The sequence below is a fragment of the Triticum aestivum genome, chromosome 5A (assembly GCF_018294505.1).
Source record: "Triticum aestivum cultivar Chinese Spring chromosome 5A, IWGSC CS RefSeq v2.1, whole genome shotgun sequence".
In the NCBI taxonomy this organism is placed as follows: domain Eukaryota; kingdom Viridiplantae; phylum Streptophyta; class Magnoliopsida; order Poales; family Poaceae; genus Triticum; species Triticum aestivum.
Window position 1 is genome coordinate 545134644 of NC_057806.1, and position 23540 is coordinate 545158183.

At 46.6% G+C, this 23540-nt stretch overlaps 1 protein-coding gene across 1 annotated transcript; it reads right to left on the bottom strand.

Annotated features, from left to right (window-relative positions):
• Positions 1-19342: 19342 nt before the first annotated feature.
• Positions 19343-23540, bottom strand: LOC123104640 (aspartyl protease family protein 1). Its single transcript, XM_044526515.1, has 10 exons — positions 22839-23540; positions 22469-22601; positions 21600-21835; positions 21271-21495; positions 21047-21182; positions 20881-20954; positions 20675-20777; positions 20534-20591; positions 20008-20079; positions 19343-19897 (listed from the first exon to the last, which is right to left on the bottom strand). The coding sequence occupies exons 1-10, from the start codon at positions 23129-23131 to the stop codon at positions 19665-19667; spliced, it is 1563 nt and encodes a 520-aa protein (XP_044382450.1). The 5' UTR covers positions 23132-23540; the 3' UTR covers positions 19343-19664.

Sequence of the window (23540 nt, forward strand, 5' to 3'; positions counted from 1 at the left end):
TGGCACATCAAATATATGAAGCAAATTGATTGCATGGCCTCTGATCATCTTGTGATCACCTGACTTGGGCAAGAGAGTGTGCCTTAGGATCCAGTTGATAGTTGGCAGCCCTGACAGAAGATAATGCACTGAGCCAAACTTGAAAGTTTCAAGAGCTTCATTTGGGATCTCCTTGTACATGTTTGACATGGAATTGTGATCCATCTTCTTCTTGGCATAGATATCCAAGTCATCTTCCTGCTCTTCTGGGGCATTGATCAGCTGAGTCCATTCAGCAACTGTAGATTGGTATCTAGTGCCTTCAGACATCCACACTATCCTGCCATCTGGATAGAAGTGTGATGTGGAGTAGAATTGCATGATGAGCTCTTCATTCCACTTTGTGAGCTTCTGCCCAACAAAGTCTGCAACTCCACAACCCTTGAAGCTGTCATACACTCCAAGATAGTGTTCTTCGTTGTCCTTGATGTACTCCCAATCAACCCATCTCATGTCACAAACAATGGACTTCTTATCAAGCAAAACTATCTCATAGAAGTCCTGCTGTTCCTTGGTGTGAAACCTGTAATCAACAGTAGTTCTTCTCCTTAAAGCATACGGATCTGCTTCTCTCCACTTCCTCAGCCCTGAATCTCTTCTGATTTTCATGTCCTCAGCCACAGGATGAGCATCATTGTGGTCTGGGATCTTGGGCTTAAGCTTTCTCAGAACTTGTCCTTCATCATCATCTTCAGCAGCTTCAGGCACTGGGGCCTTGTTCTTCTCAGTTGCTGGTATGCTCCTTGTATTCCTCTTTGGTGCTGACTTGGCTTGGAGGCAGCTTTGGGTGCTTCTTTGGGCTTTGATGCAGCAGCCCATGTCCTGATGGCATCACCCATAAGCTTAGGTGCCTTAGGTGCTGGTGCAGCAACCTCTTCTTCCTCTTCCTCTTCAGAATCTCTCATGATTGAGGATCTCCCAAGCACTCTAGCAGTGGTCTTTTTGATCCTCTCCTTCCTCTTCTTTCCTTCTGCAGCAGCCTCTTTGGGTGTAGCCTTTTTAGGAATCTGAGTTGAGGCTCTGGCCTTTGGCATAGGCTGGCTTCCTGCTGGCCTTTTGATTTTCATCCCTGGCTTTGTGCTTTGAGCTGAGCCATATTCCTTCTTGAGCACAACTTTCTTGAAAGTTGCTTCCTCTTCTGCCACATAGTCCTCATCCTCTGAGTCTGAGGTTCTCTTCTTCCTTTGTCTGGTGGCAACTTTTGGCAGGTTGCTAGGGGTGCTCCTGCTGCCTTCATCCGAAGAACTGGAGGGACTAGTCCCCTCACTCATGTGCACTTGCTGTTCTGACATATTCTGGCTGTCACTCTGATCTGACATGATGAACAAGCTGACTGCTGACCCTGTGAATAGTTTATAGATGAGGTAGAGTGGATGAGCATCACAAAATATAGAGATTTTTGCAAAAGAATGATTCAAAATCTTAGTTTTAGTTTCCCACAGAAATCATTTCAGATCTACCGATTTTTAAACTCGGTGATACCGAAGCAGTTTTGGAACCTAAACTAGTGAACTCGGTCAGACCGAGTCACAGTTCGGTGGCACCGAGACTGCTAGGGTTTCACAAAGTTCCAAAATCGGTCACACCGATTAGTAATTCTCGGTCAGACCGAGTCTCACTTGTGCAATGGAATGAGCCAAATCGGTGGGACCGAGTTTTTCAACTCGGTGGGTCCGAGATGGTTTCGATGGAAATCTAACCCTAAAATTTTCGAATCAATCCTATTCTACGAACGCATTGACTGGATAGGAGTGTTTCAATCGTGGCTAGAAACAATAAGATCACAATGTGCTAGGAATCAGATTGGGGATAGCACAAAGATCGAGTCCATACCCTAGTTCGGCGGAGACTCGCTACGGCGGCAACGGCGGGGTTGAATTCCGTTGAGGGCGATGGAGACCAGCGACTGGAGGCGGCTGGCGGCGAGGAGACGATCCGAAGACCACGTTGGCAGAGCGAGCTATCGCGCGGGCGAAGGGGTTCGGAGAAATTTCCAAATTTTTGCCCGTGACTATATATAGCCCGACCCTGTCGGTGTGACCGAGTGGAACAACTCGGTGGCACCAAGATGCAAAACTGTATACAGTTATTGCAACTCGGTGTGACCGAATGGTTCAAATCGGTTGCACCGAGATCGAAAATTCAGATCAACTTAATGATCTCGGTAGGACCGAAAGTAGGATATCGGTCAGACCGAGAACCACAAAGAGGTTTTGGAAATTTAAGTCTATGACGAATCGGGGACTCCGAGTGCTCCTCGCATAGAGTGGTTCGAATCTGACTTGATCAAATTTTGTGATGTAGCATGAATAGAGTTTGAGACGAGAAAAGCATAGATAGCTAGAGGAGGTTCTTAGGCATTCTTGTCCATCCACTTGGCAAAAGGAAATAAAACCAAACAATCAAAACAACAAGTGGATGTCCTCGAATGAGTAAAATATGCAACCAACATGCTCACACAATAAAATGGCAATTGAAATATGTGACAAAGCATGCACAACCAATTCTAGCATCTATCAAGCAATTGGCGATGACTAGGTCATCTATATATGAGTATATTGACTTAGGAGTCAAGTGAGAACACTTGATCATAGGTCATACTCATCGTTTAGGCTCAAGTGGGGTTACCACTTTTACATAAAGCATTGTTGTGTTCACATCTCTAGAGTTGCTTTAGCTCAAGTCTTAGAGTAAAGCTCCCCCTAGATGTGATATCCCCCCTAAGAGGGATGAACTAACCTTGGGTTTTGTCGATGATGACTTCATGTAGATGTTGAAGATGTGGATGCTCAATGTTGATGTAGATCACTTGGAGCTATCCATTTGAGTGAATTGCACTTTCAATACCTACATGGGTTAGTCCCACAAGGAACAAACAAGGATATCCATAGACATAGAGTGATGCACACACAAGATGATGTCCATGAAAACTTTTAGGTTACCTTGTCCCTTGTCTTACCAACAAGAGGGTTTGTGACTCCTTGAACTAGTGCAAGATGTGGAAGTTGATTGCACTTGTTCTTGCCAAAATAATAAGAGTGAAGTATGTTGGCGGAGTCACCCTCAAGAACTCTCTAGTTCTTCTTCTTTTGGATCCACACCATCTTGATGGGAATCCTTGGAGTTGTAGTCGTACTTGATGAAGTGGAACTTGAAGTGGTCTTGGGAATCCACTTGACTAAGGTCTTAGGAGCTTCTTCAAATGCATCAATTTCCTCTTGAAGCTTGTCCTTGCCTTTTTGCTTGTAGTCTTGTGGGGGAAGATCATCTTGAGCTTGTGTCCCCTTGAAGGAAGTAGGATTATACTTCTCTTGTTGAGGAACAAACTTTGTCTTGGGGTATTGATCTTCTTCCCACTCAACTCCATTGGCATTGAACTTTCGTTCAAAACCAACACCTTGATTCTTCCGGTGCCTTCCTTGCTTGCGCACAATTTCCTCGAATTGCTTACTCCCGGCAAGGCTTTTGTACACTCCTTTCTCTATAATTCCCTTCAATAAGCTATTTTCTTGCTCAAGTGTAACTTGGCTAAGAGAATCATTAGTGGAATCAAGAGAACTACTAGAAGCAACAATATTGGATTTAGCATGATCATTGTTACTACTAGAGAAAGAATCTTTCTTGTTCTTGTTACTAGACTTGACTTGAGGCATGTAAGTGGATAAGAGTAAACGCTTGGCAATGTAAGAAGAACTTTTCTTGCGGAGATCATCATTGATTGCCTTTAAAAACTCATGCTCTTGCTCAAGATTGAGCTTTTCAAAGCGTAACTTCTCATGAGCTCTTAAAAGTTCTCGATGATCTTCGAAGATAGTTTCATGAGCTAACTTAAGAGTGTTTAGTTCTTTAGTTAGAGCCTCAATCTTCTCCTTATCATTGTCATTCGTTTTATCTTGATTAGCATGATTAATTGACATTTCATCATAGTATTCATCACTAGAGTTGTCAACAAGTAAATCATCATCACCTAACAAGTCATCTTCATCACTATTAAAATCAACATACTCGGGGTGTGTTACCTTAGGACCTTTGGCCATGAAGCATCTTACAATTCCTTCATTTGGTTAGTCAAATATGTCGTAGGAGTTGGTTGACACAAGTGCTGTTGGAAATATGCCCTAGAGGCAATAATAAAAGTATTATTATATTTCATTGTTCATGATAATTGTCTTTTATTCATGCTATAACTGTATTATCCGGAAATCGTAATACACATGTGAAAACATAGACCTCAATATGTCCCTAGTGAGCCTCTAGTTGACTAGCTCATTGTGATCAACAGATAGTCATGATTTCCTGGCTATGGACATTGGATGTCGTTGATAACGGGATCACATCATTAGGAGAATGATGTGATGGACAAGACCCAATCCTAAGCATAGCACAAAGGTCGTTTAGTTCGTTTGCTAGAGCTTTGCCAATGTCAAGTATCTCTTCCTTAGACCATGAGATCGTGTAACTCCCGGATACCGTAGGAGTGCCTTGGGTGTATCAAACATCACAACGTAACTGGGTGACTATAAAGGTGCATTACAGGTATCTCCGAAAGTAGCTGTTGGGTTGACACGGATCGAGACTGGGATTTGTCACTCCGTATGACGGAGAGCTATCTCTGGGCCCACTCGGTAATGCATCATCATAATGAGCTCAAGGTGACCAAAGTGTTGGCCGCGAGATCATGCATTACGGTATGAGTAAAGTGACTTGCCGGTAACGAGACTGAACAAGGTATTGGGATACCGACGATCGAGTCTCGGGCAAGTAACGTACCAATTGACAAAGGGAATTGTATACAGGGTTTGATCGAATCCTCGACATCGTGGTTCATCCGATGACAACATCGAGAAGCATGTGGGAGCCAACATGGGTATCCAGATCCCGCTGTTGGTTATTGACCGGAGAACGTCTCGGTCATGTCTACATGTCTCCCGAACCCGTATGGTCTACACACTTAAGGTTCGATGACGCTAGGGTTATAAAGGAAGTTTGTATGTGGTTACCGAATGTTGTTCGGAGTCCCGGATGAGATCCCGGACGTCACGAGGAGTTTCGGAATGGTCCGGAGGTAAAGATTTATATATGGGAAGTCCTATTTTGGCCACCGGAAAATGTTCGGGATTTTTCGGTATTGTACCGGGAAGGTTCTAGAAGGTTCCGGAGTGGGGCCCACCTGCATGGGGGGGCCCACATGAACGTGAGTAGTGGGGGAAAGGCCCCACACCCCTGGTCAAGGCGCACCAAGATCCCCCCTTAGAAGGAATAAGATCATATCCCGAAGGGATAAGATCAAGATCCCTAAAAAGGGGGGATAACAATCGGTGGGGAAGGAAATGATGGGATTTCTTTCCTCCCACCTTGGCCAACGCCCCAATGGACTTGGAGGGCAAGAAACCAGCCCCTCCACCCCTATATATAGTGGGGAGGCGCATGAGAGCTTAACACAAGCCAAGGCGCAACCCCTCCCCTCCCCAACACCTCTCCTCCTCCGTATATGCTTGGCGAAGCCCTGTCGGAGTACTGCTGCACCAACTACACCACGCCGTCGTGCTGCCGTTGGAGCAATCTTCCTCAACCTCTCCTTCCCCCTTGCTGGATCAAGAAGGAGGAGACGTCTCCCGTCCCGTACGTGTGTTGAACGCGGAGGTGCTGTCCGTTCAGCACTTGGACATCGGTGATCCGAATCACGTTCGAGTACGACTCCATCATCACCATCCCCTTGGCTAGCTTCCGCTCGTGATCTACAAGTGGTATGTAGATGCAAACTCTCTCCCTTGACTCGTTGTTTAGATGAACTCATAGATGAATCTTGGTGAAACCGTAGGAAAATTTTTAATTTTCTGCAACGTTTCCCAACAGTGGCATCATGAGCTAGGTCTATGCGTAGTTCTCTTTGCACGAGTAGAACACAATTTTGTTGTGGGCGTGGATTTTGTCATCTTACTTGCCTCTACTAGTATTTTCTTGCTTCGGCGGTATTGTGGGATGAAGCGGCCCGGACCAACCTTACACGTACGCTTACGTGAGACCGGTTCCACCGACTGACATGCACTAGTTGCATAAGGTGGCTGGCGGGTGTCTGTATCTCCCACTTTAGTTGGAGCGGATTCGATGAAAAGGGCCCTTATGAAGGGTAAATAGAAGTTGACAAAATCACGTTGTGGTTATTCGTAGGTAAGAAAACGTTCTTGCTAGAACCCAATTGCAGCCACGTAAAAGATGCAACAACAATTAGAGGACGTCTAACTTGTTTTTGCAGCGATTGATCATGTGATGTGATATGGCCAGAAGTTGTGATGAATGATGAATTGTGATGTATGAGATCATGTTCTTTGTAATAGGATTCACGACTTGCATGTCGATGAGTATGACAACCGGCAGGAGCCATAGGAGTTGTCTTTATTTTTTGTATGACCTGCGTGTCATTGAAGAACGCCATGTAACTCACTTTACTTTATTGCTGAACGCGTTAGCCATAGAAGTAGAAGTAGTCGTTGGCGTGACAACTTCATGAAGACACGATGATGGAGATCATGATGATGGAGATCATGGTGTCAAGCCGGTGACAAGATGATCAAGGAGCCCCGAAGATGAAGATCAATGGAGCTATATGATATTGGCCATATCATGTCACAACTATATAATTGCATGTGATGTTTATTATGTTTATGCATCTTGTTTACTTAGGACGACGGTAGTAAATAAGATGATCCCTTACAAAAATTTCAAGAAGTGTTCTCCCCTAACTGTGCACCGTTGCTACAGTTCGTCGCTTCTAAGCACCACGTGATGATCGGGTGTGATGGATTCTTACGTTCACATACAACGGGTGTAAGACAGTTTTACACAGCGAAAACACTTAGGGTTAACTTGACGAGCCTAGCATGTGCAGACATGGCCTCGGAACACGAAGACCGAAAGGTCGAACACGAGTCGTATGGAAGATACGATCAACATGAGAATGTTCACCGACGATGACTAGTCCGTCTCACGTGATGATCGGACACAGCCTAGTCGACTCAGATCGTGTAACACTTAGATGACTAAAGGGATGTCTAATCTGAGTGGGAGTTCATAATTTGATTAGAACTTAATTATCATGAACTTAGTCTAAAACCTTTGCAAATATGTCTTGTAGATCAAATGGCCAACGCTCATGTCAACATGAACTTCAACGCGTTCCTAGAGAAAACCAAGCTGAAAGATGATGGCAGCAACTATACGGACTGGGTCCGGAACCTGAGGATCATCCTCATAGCTGCCAGGAAACAATATGTCCTAGAAAGACCGCTAGGTGACGCTCCCGTCCCAGAGAACCAAGACATTATGAATGCTTGGCAAACTCGCGCTGATGATTACTCCCTCGTTCAGTGCGGCATGCTTTACAGCTTAGAACCGGGGCTCCAAAAGCGTTTTGAGCATCACGGAGCATATGAGATGTCCGAAGAGCTGAAACTAGTTTTCCAAGCTCATGCCCGGGTCGAGAGATATGATGTCTCCGACAAGTTCTACAGTTGTAAGATGGAGGAAAACAGTTCTGTCAGTGAGCACATCCTAAAGATGTCTGGGTTGCACAACCGTATGACCCAGCTGAACATTAACCTCCCAGATGAGGCGGTCATTGACAGAATCCTCCAGTCGCTCCCACCAAGCTACAAGAGCTTTGTGATGAACTACAACATGCAGGGGATGGAAAAGACCATTCCTGAAGTGTTCTCGATGCTGAAGTCAGCAGAGGCTGAAATCAAGAAAGAACATCAAGTGTTGATGGTCAATAAGACCACTAAGTTCAAGAAGGGCAAGGGTAAGAAGAACTTCAAGAAGGACGGCAAGGAGGTTGCCGCGCCTGGTAAGCCAGTTACCGGGAAGAAGTCAAAGAATGGACCTAAGCCTGAGACTGAGTGCTTTTATTGCAAGGGGAAGGGTCACTGGAAGCAGAACTGCCCCAAATACTTAGCAGATAAGAAGGCCGACAAAACCAAAGGTATATTTGATATACATGTAATTGATGTGTACCTTACCAGTACTCGTAGTAACTCCTGGGTATTTGATACCGGTGCCGTTGCTCATATTTGTAACTCACAGCAGGAGCTGCGGAATAAACGGAGACTGGCGAAGGACGAGGTGACGATGCGCGTCGGGAATGGTTCCAGAGTCGATGTGATCGCCGTCGGCACGCTGCCTCTACATTTACCTACGGGATTAGTTTTGAACCTTAATAATTGTTATTTAGTGCCAAGTTTGAGCATGAACATTGTATCTGGATCTCGTTTAATACGAGATGGCTACTCATTTAAGTCTGAGAATAATGGTTGTTCGATTTATATGAGAGATATGTTTTATGGTCATGCTCCGATGGTCAATGGTTTATTCTTAATGAATCTCGAGCGTAATATTACACATGTTCATAGTGTAGATGCCAAAAGATGTAAAGTTGATAACGATAGTCCCACATACTTGTGGCACTGCCGCCTTGGTCACATTGGTGTCAAGCGCATGAAGAAGCTCCATGCCGATGGACTTTTAGAGTCTCTTGATTATGAATCGTTTGACACGTGCGAACCATGCCTCATGGGCAAGATGACCAAGACTCCGTTCTCCGGAACAATGGAGCGAGCAACCAACTTATTGAAAATCATACATACCGATGTGTGCGGTCCAATGAGCGTTGAGGCTGGCGGAGGATATCGTTATGTTCTCACTCTCACTGATGACTTAAGTAGATATGGGTATGTCTACTTAATGAAACACAAGTCTGAGACCTTTGAAAAGTTCAAGGAATTTCAGAATGAGGTGGAGAATCAACGTGACCGAAAGATAAAGTGCCTACGATCAGATCGTGGAGGAGAATATTTAAGTCACGAATTTGGCACACACTTAAGGAAATGTGGAATCGTTTCACAACTCACGCCGCCTGGAACACCTCAGCGAAACGGTGTGTCCGAACGTCGTAATCGCACTCTATTGGATATGGTGCGGTCTATGATGTCTCTTACTGATTTACCGCTATCATTTTGGGGATACGCTCTAGAGACAGCTACATTCACTTTAAATAGGGCACCGTCTAAATCCGTTGAGACGACACCGTATGAATTATGGTTTGGGAAGAAACCTAAGCTGTCGTTTCTAAAAGTTTGGGGATGCGATGCTTATGTCAAGAAACTTCAACCTGAAAAGCTCGAACCCAAGTCGGAAAAATGCGTCTTCATAGGATACCTTAAGGAAACTGTCGGGTATACCTTCTACTTAAGATCCGAGGGCAAAAATCTTTGTTGCCAAGAACGGATGCTTTCTGGAAAAAGAGTTTCTCTCGAAAGAAGTAAGTGGGAGGAAAGTAGAACTCGATGAAGTACTACCTCTCGAACGGGAAAGTGGTGCAGCTCAGGAAAATGTTCTTGTGATGCCCACACCAACTGAAGAGGAAACCAATGATGATGATCAAGGTACTTCGGATCAAGTTGCTACTGAACTTCGTAGGTCCACAAGGACACGTTCCGCACCAGAGTGGTACGGCAACCCCGTCCTGGAAATCATGTTGTTAGACAACGGTGAACCTTCGAACTATGAAGAAGCGATGGCGGGCCCAGATTCCAACAAATGGCTTGAAGCCATGAAATCCAAGATAGAATCCATGTATGAAAACAAAGTATGGACTTTGACAGACTTGCCCGATGATCGGCGAGCGATAGAAAACAAATGGATCTTTAAGAAGAAGACAGACGCGGATGGTAATGTCACCATCTATAAAGCTCGACTTGTCGCTAAGGGTTATTGACAGGTTCAAGGGATTGACTACGACGAGACATTCTCTCCCGTAGCGAAGCTAAAGTCCGTCCGAATCATGTTAGCAATTGCCGCATACTATGATTATGAGAAATGGCAGATGGACGTTAAAACAGCATTCCTTAACGGGCATCTTAAGGAAGAACTGTATATGATGCAGCCGGAAGGTTTTGTCGATCCTAAGAACGCTAACAAAGTATGCAAGCTCCAGCGATCCATTTATGGGCTGGTGCAAGCATCTCGGAGTTGGAATATTCGCTTTGATGAGATGATCAAAGCGTTTGGGTTTATGCAGACTTATGGAGAAGCCTGCGTTTACAAGAAAGTGAGTGGGAGCTCTGTAGCATTTCTCATATTATATGTAGATGACATACTCTTGATGGGAAATAATATAGAATTTCTGGACAGCATTAAGGCCTACTTGAATAAGTGTTTTTCAATGAAGGACCTTGGAGAAGCTGCTTACATATTAGGCATCAAGATCTATAGAGATAGATCGAGACGCCTCATAGGTCTTTCACAAAGCACATACCTTGATAAGATTTTGAAGAGGTTCAAAATGGATCAGTCCAAGAAGGGGTTCTTGCCTATGTTACAAGGTGTGAGATTGAGCTCGGCTCAGTCACCGACCACGGCAAAAGATAAAGAAGAGATGAGTGTCATCCCCTATGCTTCAGCCATAGGATCTATTATGTATGTCATGTTGTGTACCAGACCTGATGTAAACCTTGCCGTGAGTTTGGTAGCTAGATACCAAAGTAATCCCGGCAAGGAACACTGGACAGCAGTCAAGAATATCCTGAAGTACCTGAAAAGGACAAAGGACATGTTTCTCATTTATGGAGGAGACGAAGAGCTTGTCGTAAAGGGTTACGTCGACGCTAGCTTCGACTCAGATCCGGATGACTCTAAGTCACAAACCGGATACGTGTATATGTTGAATGGTGGAGCAGTAAGCTGGTGCAGCTGCAAGCAGAGCGTCGTGGCGGGATCTACGTGTGAAGCGGAGTACATGGCAGCCTCGGAGGCAGCGCATGAAGCGATTTGGGTGAAGGAGTTCATCACCGACCTAGGAGTCATACACAATGCGTCAGTGCCAATCAAACTCTTCTGTGACAACACTGGAGCTATTGCCCTTGCCAAGGAGCCCAGGTTTCACAAGAAGACCAGGCACATCAAGCGTCGTTTCAACTCCATCCGTGAAAATGTTCAAGATGGAGACATAGAAATTTGCAAAGTACATACGGATCTGAATGTCGCAGATCCGCTGACTAAACCTCTCTCGCGAGCTAAACATGATCAACACCAGAACTCTATGGGTGTTCGATTCATCACAATGTAACTAGATTGGTGACTCTAGTGCAAGTGGGAGACTATTGGAAATATGCCCTAGAGGCAATAATAAAAGTATTATTATATTTCATTGTTCATGATAATTGTCTTTTATTCATGCTATAACTGTATTATCCGGAAATCGTAATACACGTGTGAATACATAGACCTCAATATGTCCCTAGTGAGCCTCTAGTTGACTAGCTCGTTGTGATCAACAGATAGTCATGATTTCCTGGCTATGGACATTGGATGTCGTTGATAACGGGATCACATCATTAGGAGAATGATGTGATGGACAAGACCCAATCCTAAGCATAGCACAAAGGTCGTTTAGTTCGTTTGCTAGAGCTTTGCCAATGTCAAGTATCTCTTCCTTAGACCATGAGATCGTGTAACTCCCGGATACCGTAGGAGTGCCTTGGGTGTATCAAACATCACAACGTAACTGGGTGACTATAAAGGTGCATTACAGGTATCTCCGAAAGTAGCTGTTGGGTTGACACGGATCGAGACTGGGATTTGTCACTCCGTATGACGGAGAGCTATCTCTGGGCCCACTCGGTAATGCATCATCATAATGAGCTCAAGGTGACCAAAGTGTTGGCCGCGAGATCATGCATTACGGTACGAGTAAAGTGACTTGCCGGTAACGAGACTGAACAAGGTATTGGGATACCGACGATCGAGTCTCGGGCAAGTAACGTACCGATTGACAAAGGGAATTGTATACAGGGTTTGATCGAATCCTCGACATCGTGGTTCATCCGATGACAACATCGAGAAGCATGTGGGAGCCAACATGGGTATCCAGATCCCGCTGTTGGTTATTAACCGGAGAACGTCTCGGTCATGTCTACATGTCTCCCGAACCCGTAGGGTCTACACACTTAAGGTTCGATGACGCTAGGGTTATAAAGGAAGTTTGTATGTGGTTACCGAATGTTGTTCGGAGTCCCGGATGAGATCCCGGACGTCACGAGGAGTTCCGGAATGGTCCGGAGGTAAAGATTTATATATGGGAAGTCCTATTTTGGCCACCGGAAAATGTTCGGGATTTTTTGGTATTGTACCGGGAAGGTTCTAGAAGGTTCCAGAGTGGGGCCCACCTGCATGGGGGGACCCACATGAACGTGAGTAGTGGGGGAAAGGCCCCACACCCCTGGTCAAGGCGCACCAAGATCCCCCCTTAGAAGGAATAAGATCATATCCCGAAGGGATAAGATCAAGATCCCTAAAAAGGGGGGATAACAATCGGTGGGGAAGGAAATGATGGGATTTCTTTCCTCCCACCTTGGCCAACGCCCCAATGGACTTGGAGGGCAAGAAACAAGCCCCTCCACCCCTATATATAGTGGGGAGGCGCATGGGAGCTTAACACAAGCCAAGGCGCAGCCCCTCCCCTCCCCAACACCTCTCCTCCTCCGTATATGCTTGGCGAAGCCCTGTCGGAGTACTGCTGCACCAACTACACCACGCCGTCGTGCTGCCGTTGGAGAAATCTTCCTCAACCTCTCCTTCCCCCTTGCTGGATCAAGAAGGAGGAGACGTCTCCCGTCCCGTACGTGTGTTGAACGCGGAGGTGCTGTCCGTTCAGCACTTGGACATCGGTGATCCGAATCACGTTCGAGTACGACTCCATCATCACCATCCCCTTGGCTAGCTTCCGCTCGTGATCTACAAGTGGTATGTAGATGCAAACTCTCTCCCTTGACTCGTTGTTTAGATGAACTCATAGATGGATCTTGGTGAAACCGTAGGAAAAATTTTAATTTTCTGCAACGTTCCCCAGCAAGTGCTAGACCGGCAACACCTTCATCTTGAGTATATTCGGAATCGGAGTGATAACTTCTCTCGAAGTGGTTGTCGGAGTCGGAGCCGGATACCCATTCACCAACATGAGCTTGATGTCTTCGTTTTGTGTAGCTCCTTGATGGTTTTTCCTTCCTTTCCGAATCCTTGCTTCTCCGTGAGTGTCTTCGTTCGTAACGATCATCTCTACTCCTTCTCTCTCTTGGTGGTGATTCTTCTCTTTTGCTTCTTCTTTTTGGAGAGTCTTCTCTTCTCTTGTAGGGAGCCGTACACTCATTGGAATAGTGTACGGGTCTTCCACAATTGTAGCAGTTTCGCTCTCGACTAGAAGATCTTTTGTCATTGTAGGACCTTGACTTGAAGCTTCTATATTTGCTTCTACTCTTGTAGAACTTGTTGAAGTTTTTCACCATTAAGCTCAATTCTTCATTGAAGTTTTATTTCTCACTTGATGATGTAGGGGCTTCACATGAGGCTTTGTAGGCACCACTTGATTTGTTGTGAAGTTCCTCTTTATCCTTAAGTGACATCTCATGAGCAACAATTCTTCCAATTACCTCCGTTGGCTTGAGATCTTTGTAATTGGGCATCATTTGGATCAATGTGCACACGGTATCATATTTTCCATCCAAGGCTCTTAGAATCTTCTTGATGATGAATCTATCGGTCATCTCTTCACTCCCTAGGCCGGCAATCTCATTTGTGATAAGAGCAAGCCTAGAGTACATTTCAGCGACACCTTCACCATCCTTCATTTTGAACTTGTCAAGTTGACTTTGAAGCACATCCAATTTGGATTCCTTGGCGGAGTCGGTACCTTCGTGCATATCAATCAAAGTGTCCCAAATTTCCTTTGCATTCTAAAGACGGCTGATTTTGTTGAATTCTTCGGGGCACAATCCGTTGAAGAGAATATCACAAGCTTGAGCATTGTATTGCAACATCTTCAACTCATCCGCGGTAGCTTCACGGTTTGGTTCTCTCCCATCAAAGAAGTCACCTTGCAAACCAACACACACAATAGCCCAAACGGCGGGGTTATGTCCAAGAATATACATTTTCATTTTATGCTTCCAACTAGCAAAATTAGTACCATCAAAGTAAGGACCTCTACGGTGATAATTTCTCTCGCTAGACGCCATACTCTCCTAGGTTATGAAACCAAGGCTATGACCACCAAAAGCTATGGAAATCAAAGCAAATGGAGACCAAGGCTCTGATACCACTTGTAGGATCGAAAGTATGTCTAGAGGGGGGGTGATTAGACTACTTGACCAAATAAAAACTTAATCTTTTCCCAATTTTAGTTCTTGGCAGATTTTAGCTATTTTAGGACAAGTCAAGCAATCATCACACAATTCAAGCAAGCATGCAAAGAGTATATTGGCAGCCGAAAGTAAAGCATGCAACTTGCAATAATGTAAAGGGAAGGGTTTGGAGAATTCAAACGCAATTGGAGATACGGATGTTTTTCCCGTGGCTCGGATAGGTGGTGCTATCCTACATCCACGTTGATGGAGACTTCAACCCACGAAGGGTAATGGTTGCGCGAGTCCATGAAGGGCTCCACCCACGAAGAAGCAACCTTGTCTATCCCACCATGGCCATCGCCCATGAAGGACTTGCCTCACTAGCGGTAGATCTTCACGAAGTAGGCGATCTCCTTGCCCTTACAAACTCCTTGGTTCAACTCCACAATCTTGTCGGAGACTCCCAAATGACACCTAGCCAATCTAGGAGACACCACTCTCCAAGAAGTAACAAATGGTGTGTTGATGATGAACTCCTTGCTCTTGTGCTTCAAATGATAGTCTCCCCAACACTCAACTTTCTCTCACAGGATTTGGATTTGGTGGAAAGAAGATTTGAGTGGAAAGCAACTTGGGGAAGGCTAGAGATCAAGATTCATATGGTAGGAATGGAATATCTTGGCCTCAACACATGAGTAGGTGGTTCTCTCTCAGAACATATGAGTTGGAAGTGTAGATGTGTTCTGATGGCTCTCTCCACGAGTGAAGAGGAGGTGGAGGGGTATATATAGCCTCCACACAAAATCGAACCGTTACACACAATTTACCAATCTCGGTGGGACCGAATCAACAAACTCGGTCGGACCGAAATAGTAAACCTAGTGACCGTTAGAGATTTTCGGTGGGACTGACATGCAACTCGGTAGGACCGATATGGTTAGGGTTAGGGCATAATGTAATCTCGGTGAGACCGATTACACAAACTCGGTGAGACCGATTTTGGTAATAAGCTAACCAGAGAGTTGGTCAGGTAAACTCGGTGGGACCGATTCGCTCTTCTCGGTGAGACCGAAATGTTACGAAAAGGAAACAGTGAGTTTACATTGCAATCTCGTGGGACCGATCCGCTCTTTCAGTGAGACCGAAAAGTTACGAAAAGGAAACAGAGAAATTGCAATCCCATCTCGGTGAGACCGAGATCCCTATCGGTAGAACCGATTTGCTTAGGGTTTGGCAATGGCTATGACAAGTGAAACTCGGTGGCGCCGGGTTGAAAGAATCGGTAGGGCCGAGTTTGGCTTTGGGTTTAGGTCAAATGTGAATATGGGAAAGTAGCTGAGGATTTTGGAGCATATCATTAAGCACATGAAGCAAGAGGCTCATTAAGCAACACCTCATCCCTCCTTGATAGTATTGGCTTTTCCTATGGACTCAATGTGATCTTGGACCACTAAAATGTAAAATGAAGAGTCTTGAGCATATGAGCTAGAGCCAATCCTTTGTCCTTAGCATTTTGAGGGTTCCACTTTCACCATCCATGCCATGCCAATCATTGAGCTTTCCTGAAATGATCATCTTGGAATAGCATTAGCTCAATGAGCTATATGTTGTTATGAATTACCAAAACCACCTAGGGATAGTTGCACTTTCAAAAGGTCACGTCAAATACGTACGTTTCGTCCATTACCGATTCTCCACACTACACCCTTCTTGAGGAGCTCTAAGCCATGAACAATAGCTTGCCATGTAGGCGACAGATTTCCAGTGAAACCCGTATCCAGAAGACACCCATTGGGAAAAATACTTCGCTTTAAACAACCTTGCACACAGATTATCTCACCGAGGTCACACACGACATTACCCATTCAACCAATCGATGAGCGAAACCAAACTTTTGCATCATTTGCTTAAGATAATTCCAATCCACCCTATCATAAGCCTTTGAGAGATCTAGCTTATATGCACAATAACTCCTCGTGGGATCCTTCTCTTGCTTAATATGACGAACATATTCAAAAACTACAAAGGCGTTATAAGTGATCATACGTCCGGGAATAAATGCACTTTGAGCAGGAGAAATAATAACATCTAGAATAGGCCGCAAGCGATTCACTAAACATTTTGAAACCACCATGTACACAACATTTCATAGAATTATAGGCCGGAAATCCGTAATTTTCACCGTATTATCAATTTCGGGATCATGACAATAATAGTATCAAGGGGGCATTACTCCAGTGTAAAAGAATTCCTTTACCGCAGAAATTATACCTTCCTTCGTGTAGTCCAATTGCGTTGAAAAAAATCGCGCGGGAATCTGTCTGGCCTTGGCGCCTTCGACGGGCCAATTTGAAAAAGGGCATCTGCGATCTTTTTATCTGAAAACTCTGCACACAAAACATGAGTGAAATGCGCCACTAGTCCACAAACTCAAATTGATTGCACACTTTAGGCCAACAACTCGAGAAGTGATCTGATTTAGTCTACAAACTCGTTGATTTGATCAAATAAAGCCAAAACCGGCCCGAGAGTAAAAAACCGGCCACATGGATGCCATTTGTTTTGGCCTTATTTGATCAGATCAATGAGTTTGTGGACTAAATCCGATCACTTCTTGAGTTGTTGGCCTAAAGTGTACAATCAGTTTGAGTTGATGGACTAGTGGCGCATTTCACTCACAAAACATCATTTGTCTCCTGGTTCACAACTGGAACAAAAACTCAGTAATGAATGAATGATCAAATGGTGGGGTTGGCTGTGAAAATAGTCTCAAAATATTCAGTAGCCGCACCCCCGATCTCTTTGATCCCCGTGTTTACAATACCATTCACATCCTCTAGCTTTTTGATTCTATTCTTCCGAGCACGCCATACTGATCTTGCATGATTTTGTTTTTTGTGTTACGACCCCCTTCCTTCAACCAGTCTATCCGTGACCGTTGCATCCGCATCAGCTCCTCTCTGTACAACAACAGTTCATTCATCTAAATGCGAGTGCTTGCAAGCACTTCTAAAAGTAGTGTGTCGTGGAGGAGAAGATGATGACTTGAATGTGATCATGGAGAGACTCAGAGCCATACTGTTCGTCCATTCCATTTACCTGTCCGAAGAAGCCATCTACGTCTGGTCTTGTCCATCCCACAAGTTTTTTCCCCATGGAAACTGACGTTGTAACAGGGTTCCCCCAAAAATACAGCTTGGTAAGAACATATGCGTTGAGCTCGAGATGCGTAAGCATCGACACTAAAAATACATCGGGTTTGTTATGTCTGATCTGCGTGAGAGAGTGTTATTTCTAAGTCGGTAGAATTGTATGCCGTGAAGCGGAAAATTGTTCATGAAGTGTGCAAGTGTTCGGTTCAGTTGCACATTTTTACCAAACCTAGATTTGCACGCAATCTTCAAAAAGTGCAAGTGGAACTTTCAACTTCCTAATCAGCCATGGAACCACATCTAGGAACTTCGCTCTGAAAATGAAAATTTCTCAGTCGATTTAGAATTAGAAGTCCTATACAAACGGCAGTTTTTTTCTTCCCAAATGATAAGTGCCATAAGTTTTTTTTTTCCAGTGTGAGAGGCATCAATAATTGGATGACATTCCACACACACACACCCCTCACGGGCGACATGGGGCGATCCAACCTCTGCCGCCGGAGATTCTCCCGTGCCCGTCCTCCCCTCCGCCGCCGCAGGTGGTCGGCACCGGGCTAAGCCCCTGCATACGACGCGGTGGCGGAGGGCCTCTCCCCTCTCCCCCGGATCCATGGGTGGCGTGGGCGCCCAGATCCGCAGAGGTGTGGCCCCCATTTTGGCCCACGGTGGAGCGGCGTCCCAGCGGCGGCCCCTGTGGTGGTGCCGGTGGGAATCGGTCGGCTGCACAGGGGGCGTTGGAGGCTAGGGCGGCGACCCCATGGTTGGGTGGCGGCGCGCCCGTTGGTCCGATCGGTTCCGGCCTTCCCCGGATCTGGTGACTACCGGACGGCACGGGGGGTGGCGATGGCCCGGTGTGGCCGGCGATGTGGACGCGGTGGTGCCGGCGGCTCTTCGCTGGTCTGCCGGAGTTCCAGGGGTATCTTCGTCTCCCACTCATTCTGATCTAGTTCGTGCTAGCTCCGGTCTAGGGAGACTATCGTCATCTCCCGGTGCTGGCTGCATGGATCTGGCGGTGGCGGTTGGATCCTTGGTCAAGTATCCGATAGAGAAGGCGGCGATCCGTGCACAAGAAGCTGGATAGAGTTCTTCAAACAAATCTGGGTGAAAACTTGCTCTTGGCTAGATGCCAAAGCCGACAGTGGCGGCGCTCTACAGTGTCGTTCCCTTCTTGAAGGCATCGTCGTGGAGAAGTTCTAGACCACTATCTGCTACCTCCGGGGCAAACCCTAGATCGATAGATCAGAAGACGGCGATGCGCTTGGGTTGTTTCCCCCTTGGGGGCATCATTCTTGAAGGTGTACATGGGCTTGAGGGACCAGTGGACGACGTCTTTGGTCGAGTGGTGCTTCATCATACACATTGATGGTGACAGATCTCGATGGCATGGCGCCCTAAAGATTAGGCGTTTGATGTGCGATGATGGACTCGCGCAGGAGGGTGACGCTGTCTGGCGTCGTGGTGGCATCGACGACAGTTAGACCGGACAAGGTAGATGCAGGACCGGTGGGTGCCCCATACCCGGCAGGCGTCCTGGTTGAGGCCTCAGGTCTTAGATGTTAGGTTTGGCTGTGGTGTCCGTTTGGTATTAGGTCCAGATTATCAGCATCCCTTCATCAACTAAATAGGAGTAGCGATAAATGTTGCCTAGATAATGGCTTCAGTCTTACTATTGTATTACTTTGTAAGGTCTTTTGTGCATAATTAATAAAGTGACTGCATGCATCACCAGATGCAGAGGCCGAAGGTCTTCCTCCTTTTCAAAGAAAAGTGCCATAAGTATTTTTTCTATGAATAAACACGCTCCCCACATTGGCATCATGAATACCACGGTGCAGGGAGATTTCATAATTGATTGATTCGACTCCATGTAAGTTCAAACCTACTCCCTCCGTTAAAGAAATATAAGAGCGTTTAGTGATCTAAACACTTTTATATTTTTTTACAGAGGGAGTACCTGATACAGTTTTAATTTGTAGCTGAAAAAAACAGTAGACAGCAGCATGCACAAAGTATACGACAGTGAGTATGATCATTATTCTGTGGTTTCACTACATATACATGCGCGTCCACCTCGTCACAAACCCCTCGGCGGAGCGCGTTATTACCAGTGTATACATATCAACACGTAAGTGAAATTAATCAAAGTGAAAATGGCCTAGGTCTACCTACGGAACTCAACTCATCCTGTGTGTTCTATCCTGTACTGTACCAACTCATACGGCAACTACAAAAAAAGAGTGTGAGAGCGTGTGATCATGCATCCATGTCAACTTCAAAACAATACAAGGCAATGGCGGGATCAAAGAATGGCGAGGAACAGCGGAGCGATGGCGGCGAAGAGGAAGGTCCTGCTGAAATGCAAGTGGATCGACGAGCCGGACGAAGGCTTGGCTGCGTCGATCTGGGTGATGTTCGGCGAAGGGCGCTTCGCGGCTTCGGGGTTTGAGCTGCCTGGTCCGGAGGCGGGCTTCGGAGGGACGGCCGAGGGGTTCGGGCTCACCGGGAGCTTGCTTGAGTGGTCGACACTGTAGCCTGGTTCATGATGATGATGATGACAAGCACGGTTTGTAAGGGCATTTTTATCGGAAACCGAAACCAAACCTGAAGAACCGATTCGGGGGATGTCGAGTTGAGGTACTTACAGTTGAAAGATTTCCATCCCAAGACTAGCCTCTCGCGGTCGAACACCACCTTGAGCCCGGACATGAAGTTCTCTGCACCGGAAGTGAGCAGAGAGCAGTAAGAACGATGACGTGGATTATCGACGGTGAGGTGGTTTAGGACACATCAAGGGAAAAAGGTAAGTACAACCTTTATGGGCACAATGCTATTAACAAAGATGTTGCACATGGATAGTTAGTGCTGAAATATCTGAGGTTTTATAGCATATAAGAGGACATAAAACCTGACCAATAAAGCTAGCAAAGCAGGTCTGACAATGAGCAAGGCATCTGAAAAGTAGTGGTTATTCATTAATCATTGGTTCTTTGCAACTAACACATGCTACCAACTCCATCCAGGAACTCAAGGCTAGATGGGTTAGAGAGAATCTAATTTGGTTCTTTGCACACCTCAAATATCAGTAGTATGGTTCAGACTGAATCTAATAAAAAAACAGAGCACAAGGCAACTTTAGATAGTGCAGCAGTGTAGAGTATAGGAGCTCACCCCCAATCAAGTTAACACCTTCACTCTTCATAATAGCCAAGCAATAGCCAACAGGGGTCTGTTCCATATAAAAGAGCACCAAGATTAAATTCACTAGCTAGCTTACATGGCTGGATGAAATTAGCATCGATGTTTTCTTACCGAAGAAATATCCGTTATGGTGATTATTGGATCATTGACAGGGAATATACTGCCACCTTTCGCCGTCAGGCTTATGTTTGGATAACTAAGAGCTCCCTTGGCACTGGAGAGAGCAGCAGCATATCCATCAGATACAAACAAGCAGTGGTTTGTAGAAATGTGCCTCACATATCAATATATCATGGACTGTTGCTAGACAAACTTACCTTATGGTGTAGCAATATTCAAATGGCAACGAAGAATCGGCCTGATTTCTCTTCTCTTTGACTTGTTTATGGAACTGAATTAGAACGTCAATGAATATATATGAGAATCACCGTGAAAATATAAAACACGGTGAAACCACTCGTATAATGCGATAAATCTACTTACAGCGCTGGTAATCTCGGTATACATTGGGTCGGAGAGAGCCGTGAACGAGGTACCGGAGTCCACGACTGCGCTGAATTTTGTGCTGAAGGTTTTACCTCCCGCCTTAGCTCCTATGATGCTAATGTTGTAGTATGGACTGCAGAAATAGAGCGCGCGGACGTCGTGAAAGGTCAGAGACCTATATTGTTTGCTTGTGAAACTGTGAGAAATGAAAACAGACATACTTGTGTTTGTAAATGTTCAGCGGAGTTTCCAGCTGGTCGGCGCTTCCCGTGTCCCCGAAGTTGATCCTGCCATGACCATCTTCCCCGAAGCACATGGAGAAGGAATTGGCGGCGACTCCTTGGCTCGCCAGCAGACTCGGCACCGACTTGCTGTCCATGCCGAGCCCGAGCAGGCCGTTCGGCGCGGCGCTGCCTAGAAACGAACCCGTCTGGACCCGTCCACAGCTAACAACGCACACAAATTCAAATTCAAATTTCAGCACAGAAAAATGAGCAGTGACTCGGAATTGCGCATTGTCATGTCTAGTAGTAGATCACAAGGGACATACCCGAATGTTATGGGGGCTTGGGTGATCTTGGACTTCCCGGACTCGGTCGCAAGGTACAGGACATCCTCGACCAGCACCCCGTTGGACGACGTGTTGTCCGACAGATACTCGATCTTGTAGGGGCAGCTGTTGGTTGCAGCACTGCATTGAGTCTGGAGATCACACAGGTCGCTGCTGCAGGGGACCTTCCGGCTGGTGCTCGACTTGCGCGGGCTGTACACATCGAACTTCAGATTCTGCTCAAAATTTTGCGGTTTTTGCCGAAACAAGGTTACATTTCACAGATCAAGCAAGAACATGAAGACATGTAGCATTATTACTGTCAGGAGTGGTCGATTAGGGCATTATGATGATTCAGCTAATGTGTGTAAAGCGTAAACAATCAGCAAGAACTCATTAATTTCAACCTGCACCAGGATTGCAAGAACATAAAGAGAAGGGCCAAGAAGCTAGGGCTTTGGTTAGCAGTAGTAGCAGTAGTGTTTTCTAAGTTCCATAAGGCAGGCCCCAGCCGAGGCTGTCATGCTCCTGCAGAGGCCTCCCCAAAACAGGACGGCACGTGCGGTGCTTCCGTGATTTGCCCCCCTTTTCTTTCCCGAATTATGCTCGCAACAACTCCATCTCACAAGCATGTCGACTAGCAGTAGTACCAACTTTTTTCATCTCTACCGATGTCAAAAAAAAAAAGAAGAACTTTGTTCATCTCTGCCATGCAACTAATCAAATCACACTGTAATCTTCTGGTATTTAACTACTTAGCACCCGGAAATATCTCTTGGAGCAACGGACACGAGGTCGAATCGTAACAAATTGACAAAACAATGGCGTCGAAGCAGGGGGAGGAAGATGAAGGTGGTACTGGTACGTACCCCGTATTCTGGCGAGGTGAGCGGGGCGCACTTGAGGCAGTCGCAGGGCACCCAGAAGAGGTCGCTGCCGGTGTCGAGCGCCACCAGGAACGTCACGTTCGGCGTCCCCAGCGCCACCACCGCGTAGTGCAAGCTGCACACACCCAAAGCCAACCACCACCACCACCGGCTTCTTTAGCACAAAAGCGAGAGGAAAAAGATGGCCAGACAGTCTGGCCGTCTGGGATGGGTGACAGCAACCTCCTCCTAGTTCCTCCGATCGATCGATCGATCGGCCGGCGCTTTATTATCGCTATCAATCTCTCCTCTCTTGGGGATCATTGAGACGGTGAATTGACGAGGATGATGATGATGAGAGGGGCGGGCTTACAATCCGAAGGCGTTGAGGCGGTAGGTGTCGTTGCCGTCGGCGAAGGCGAGCGGCCCGCCGGCTCCTGGCACGGGGGCGGCGGCTGCGGCGGCGAGGGAGAGCGAGCGGCGGCGGAGGTCGTCGTGGCCCGCCAGCGCGGCGTAGTACTCGGCCGTGCCCGGCGCCGGCCCGGTGCGCAGCCCCGCCCACCGCCGCACCGTCGCCGAGTACCGGTGGTGGACGTCCAGGCTAAGCGCCTCCGCCCCCGCCGCCACGAGGGCCAGAAGCAGCAGTGCCCGCACCGCCGCGCCCATGCGGGCAGCAGAGCAGAGCAGGCGAGCTAGGCTCCACGTCTCCACCCCACGGCTTAAAAAGCTCGCGCCTTTATTACAGGGATGGAGGGAGGGAAGGAAAGGAAGGAGAAAATATATGCGTTGGTGGTGCTCGGCCGCGGCGTCGCTATTTAATCAATCTATCTATCCTGCTGCCGGAGACGGGAAGAATGATCGGTGAGGTGAGGTGGCCGCTCGGTCTCCGCGGGAGCGGCGGCGGGGCCGGGGGGCAGCGAGAGAGAGCGACGGGGGGCGTTCGTCAGTGAGCCGGAAGCTTCGCCTCCGTTGGACTGGACCGGCGCCTGTGCTGCTGCCGTGGCCCCTTTTGATTTTCCGTTGGGATGGGAGGGAGAGAGCCGGAGAGGGATGGGGTTTGGTTGGGGATTCTCCC

Excerpts from the sequence above, each read along its gene's own strand:
- LOC123104640 (XM_044526515.1), bottom strand. The coding sequence starts at position 23,131 with ATGGGCGCGGCGGTGCGGGCACTGCTGCTTCTGGCCCTCGTGGCGGCG. Across the intron at positions 20,778-20,880 it reads GAATATTGCTACACCATAAG|TGCCAAGGGAGCTCTTAGTT; the intron begins GTAAGTTTGTCT and ends TGCTCTCTCCAG. Across the intron at positions 20,592-20,674 it reads CCATAACGGATATTTCTTCG|ACCCCTGTTGGCTATTGCTT; the intron begins GTAAGAAAACAT and ends TATATGGAACAG.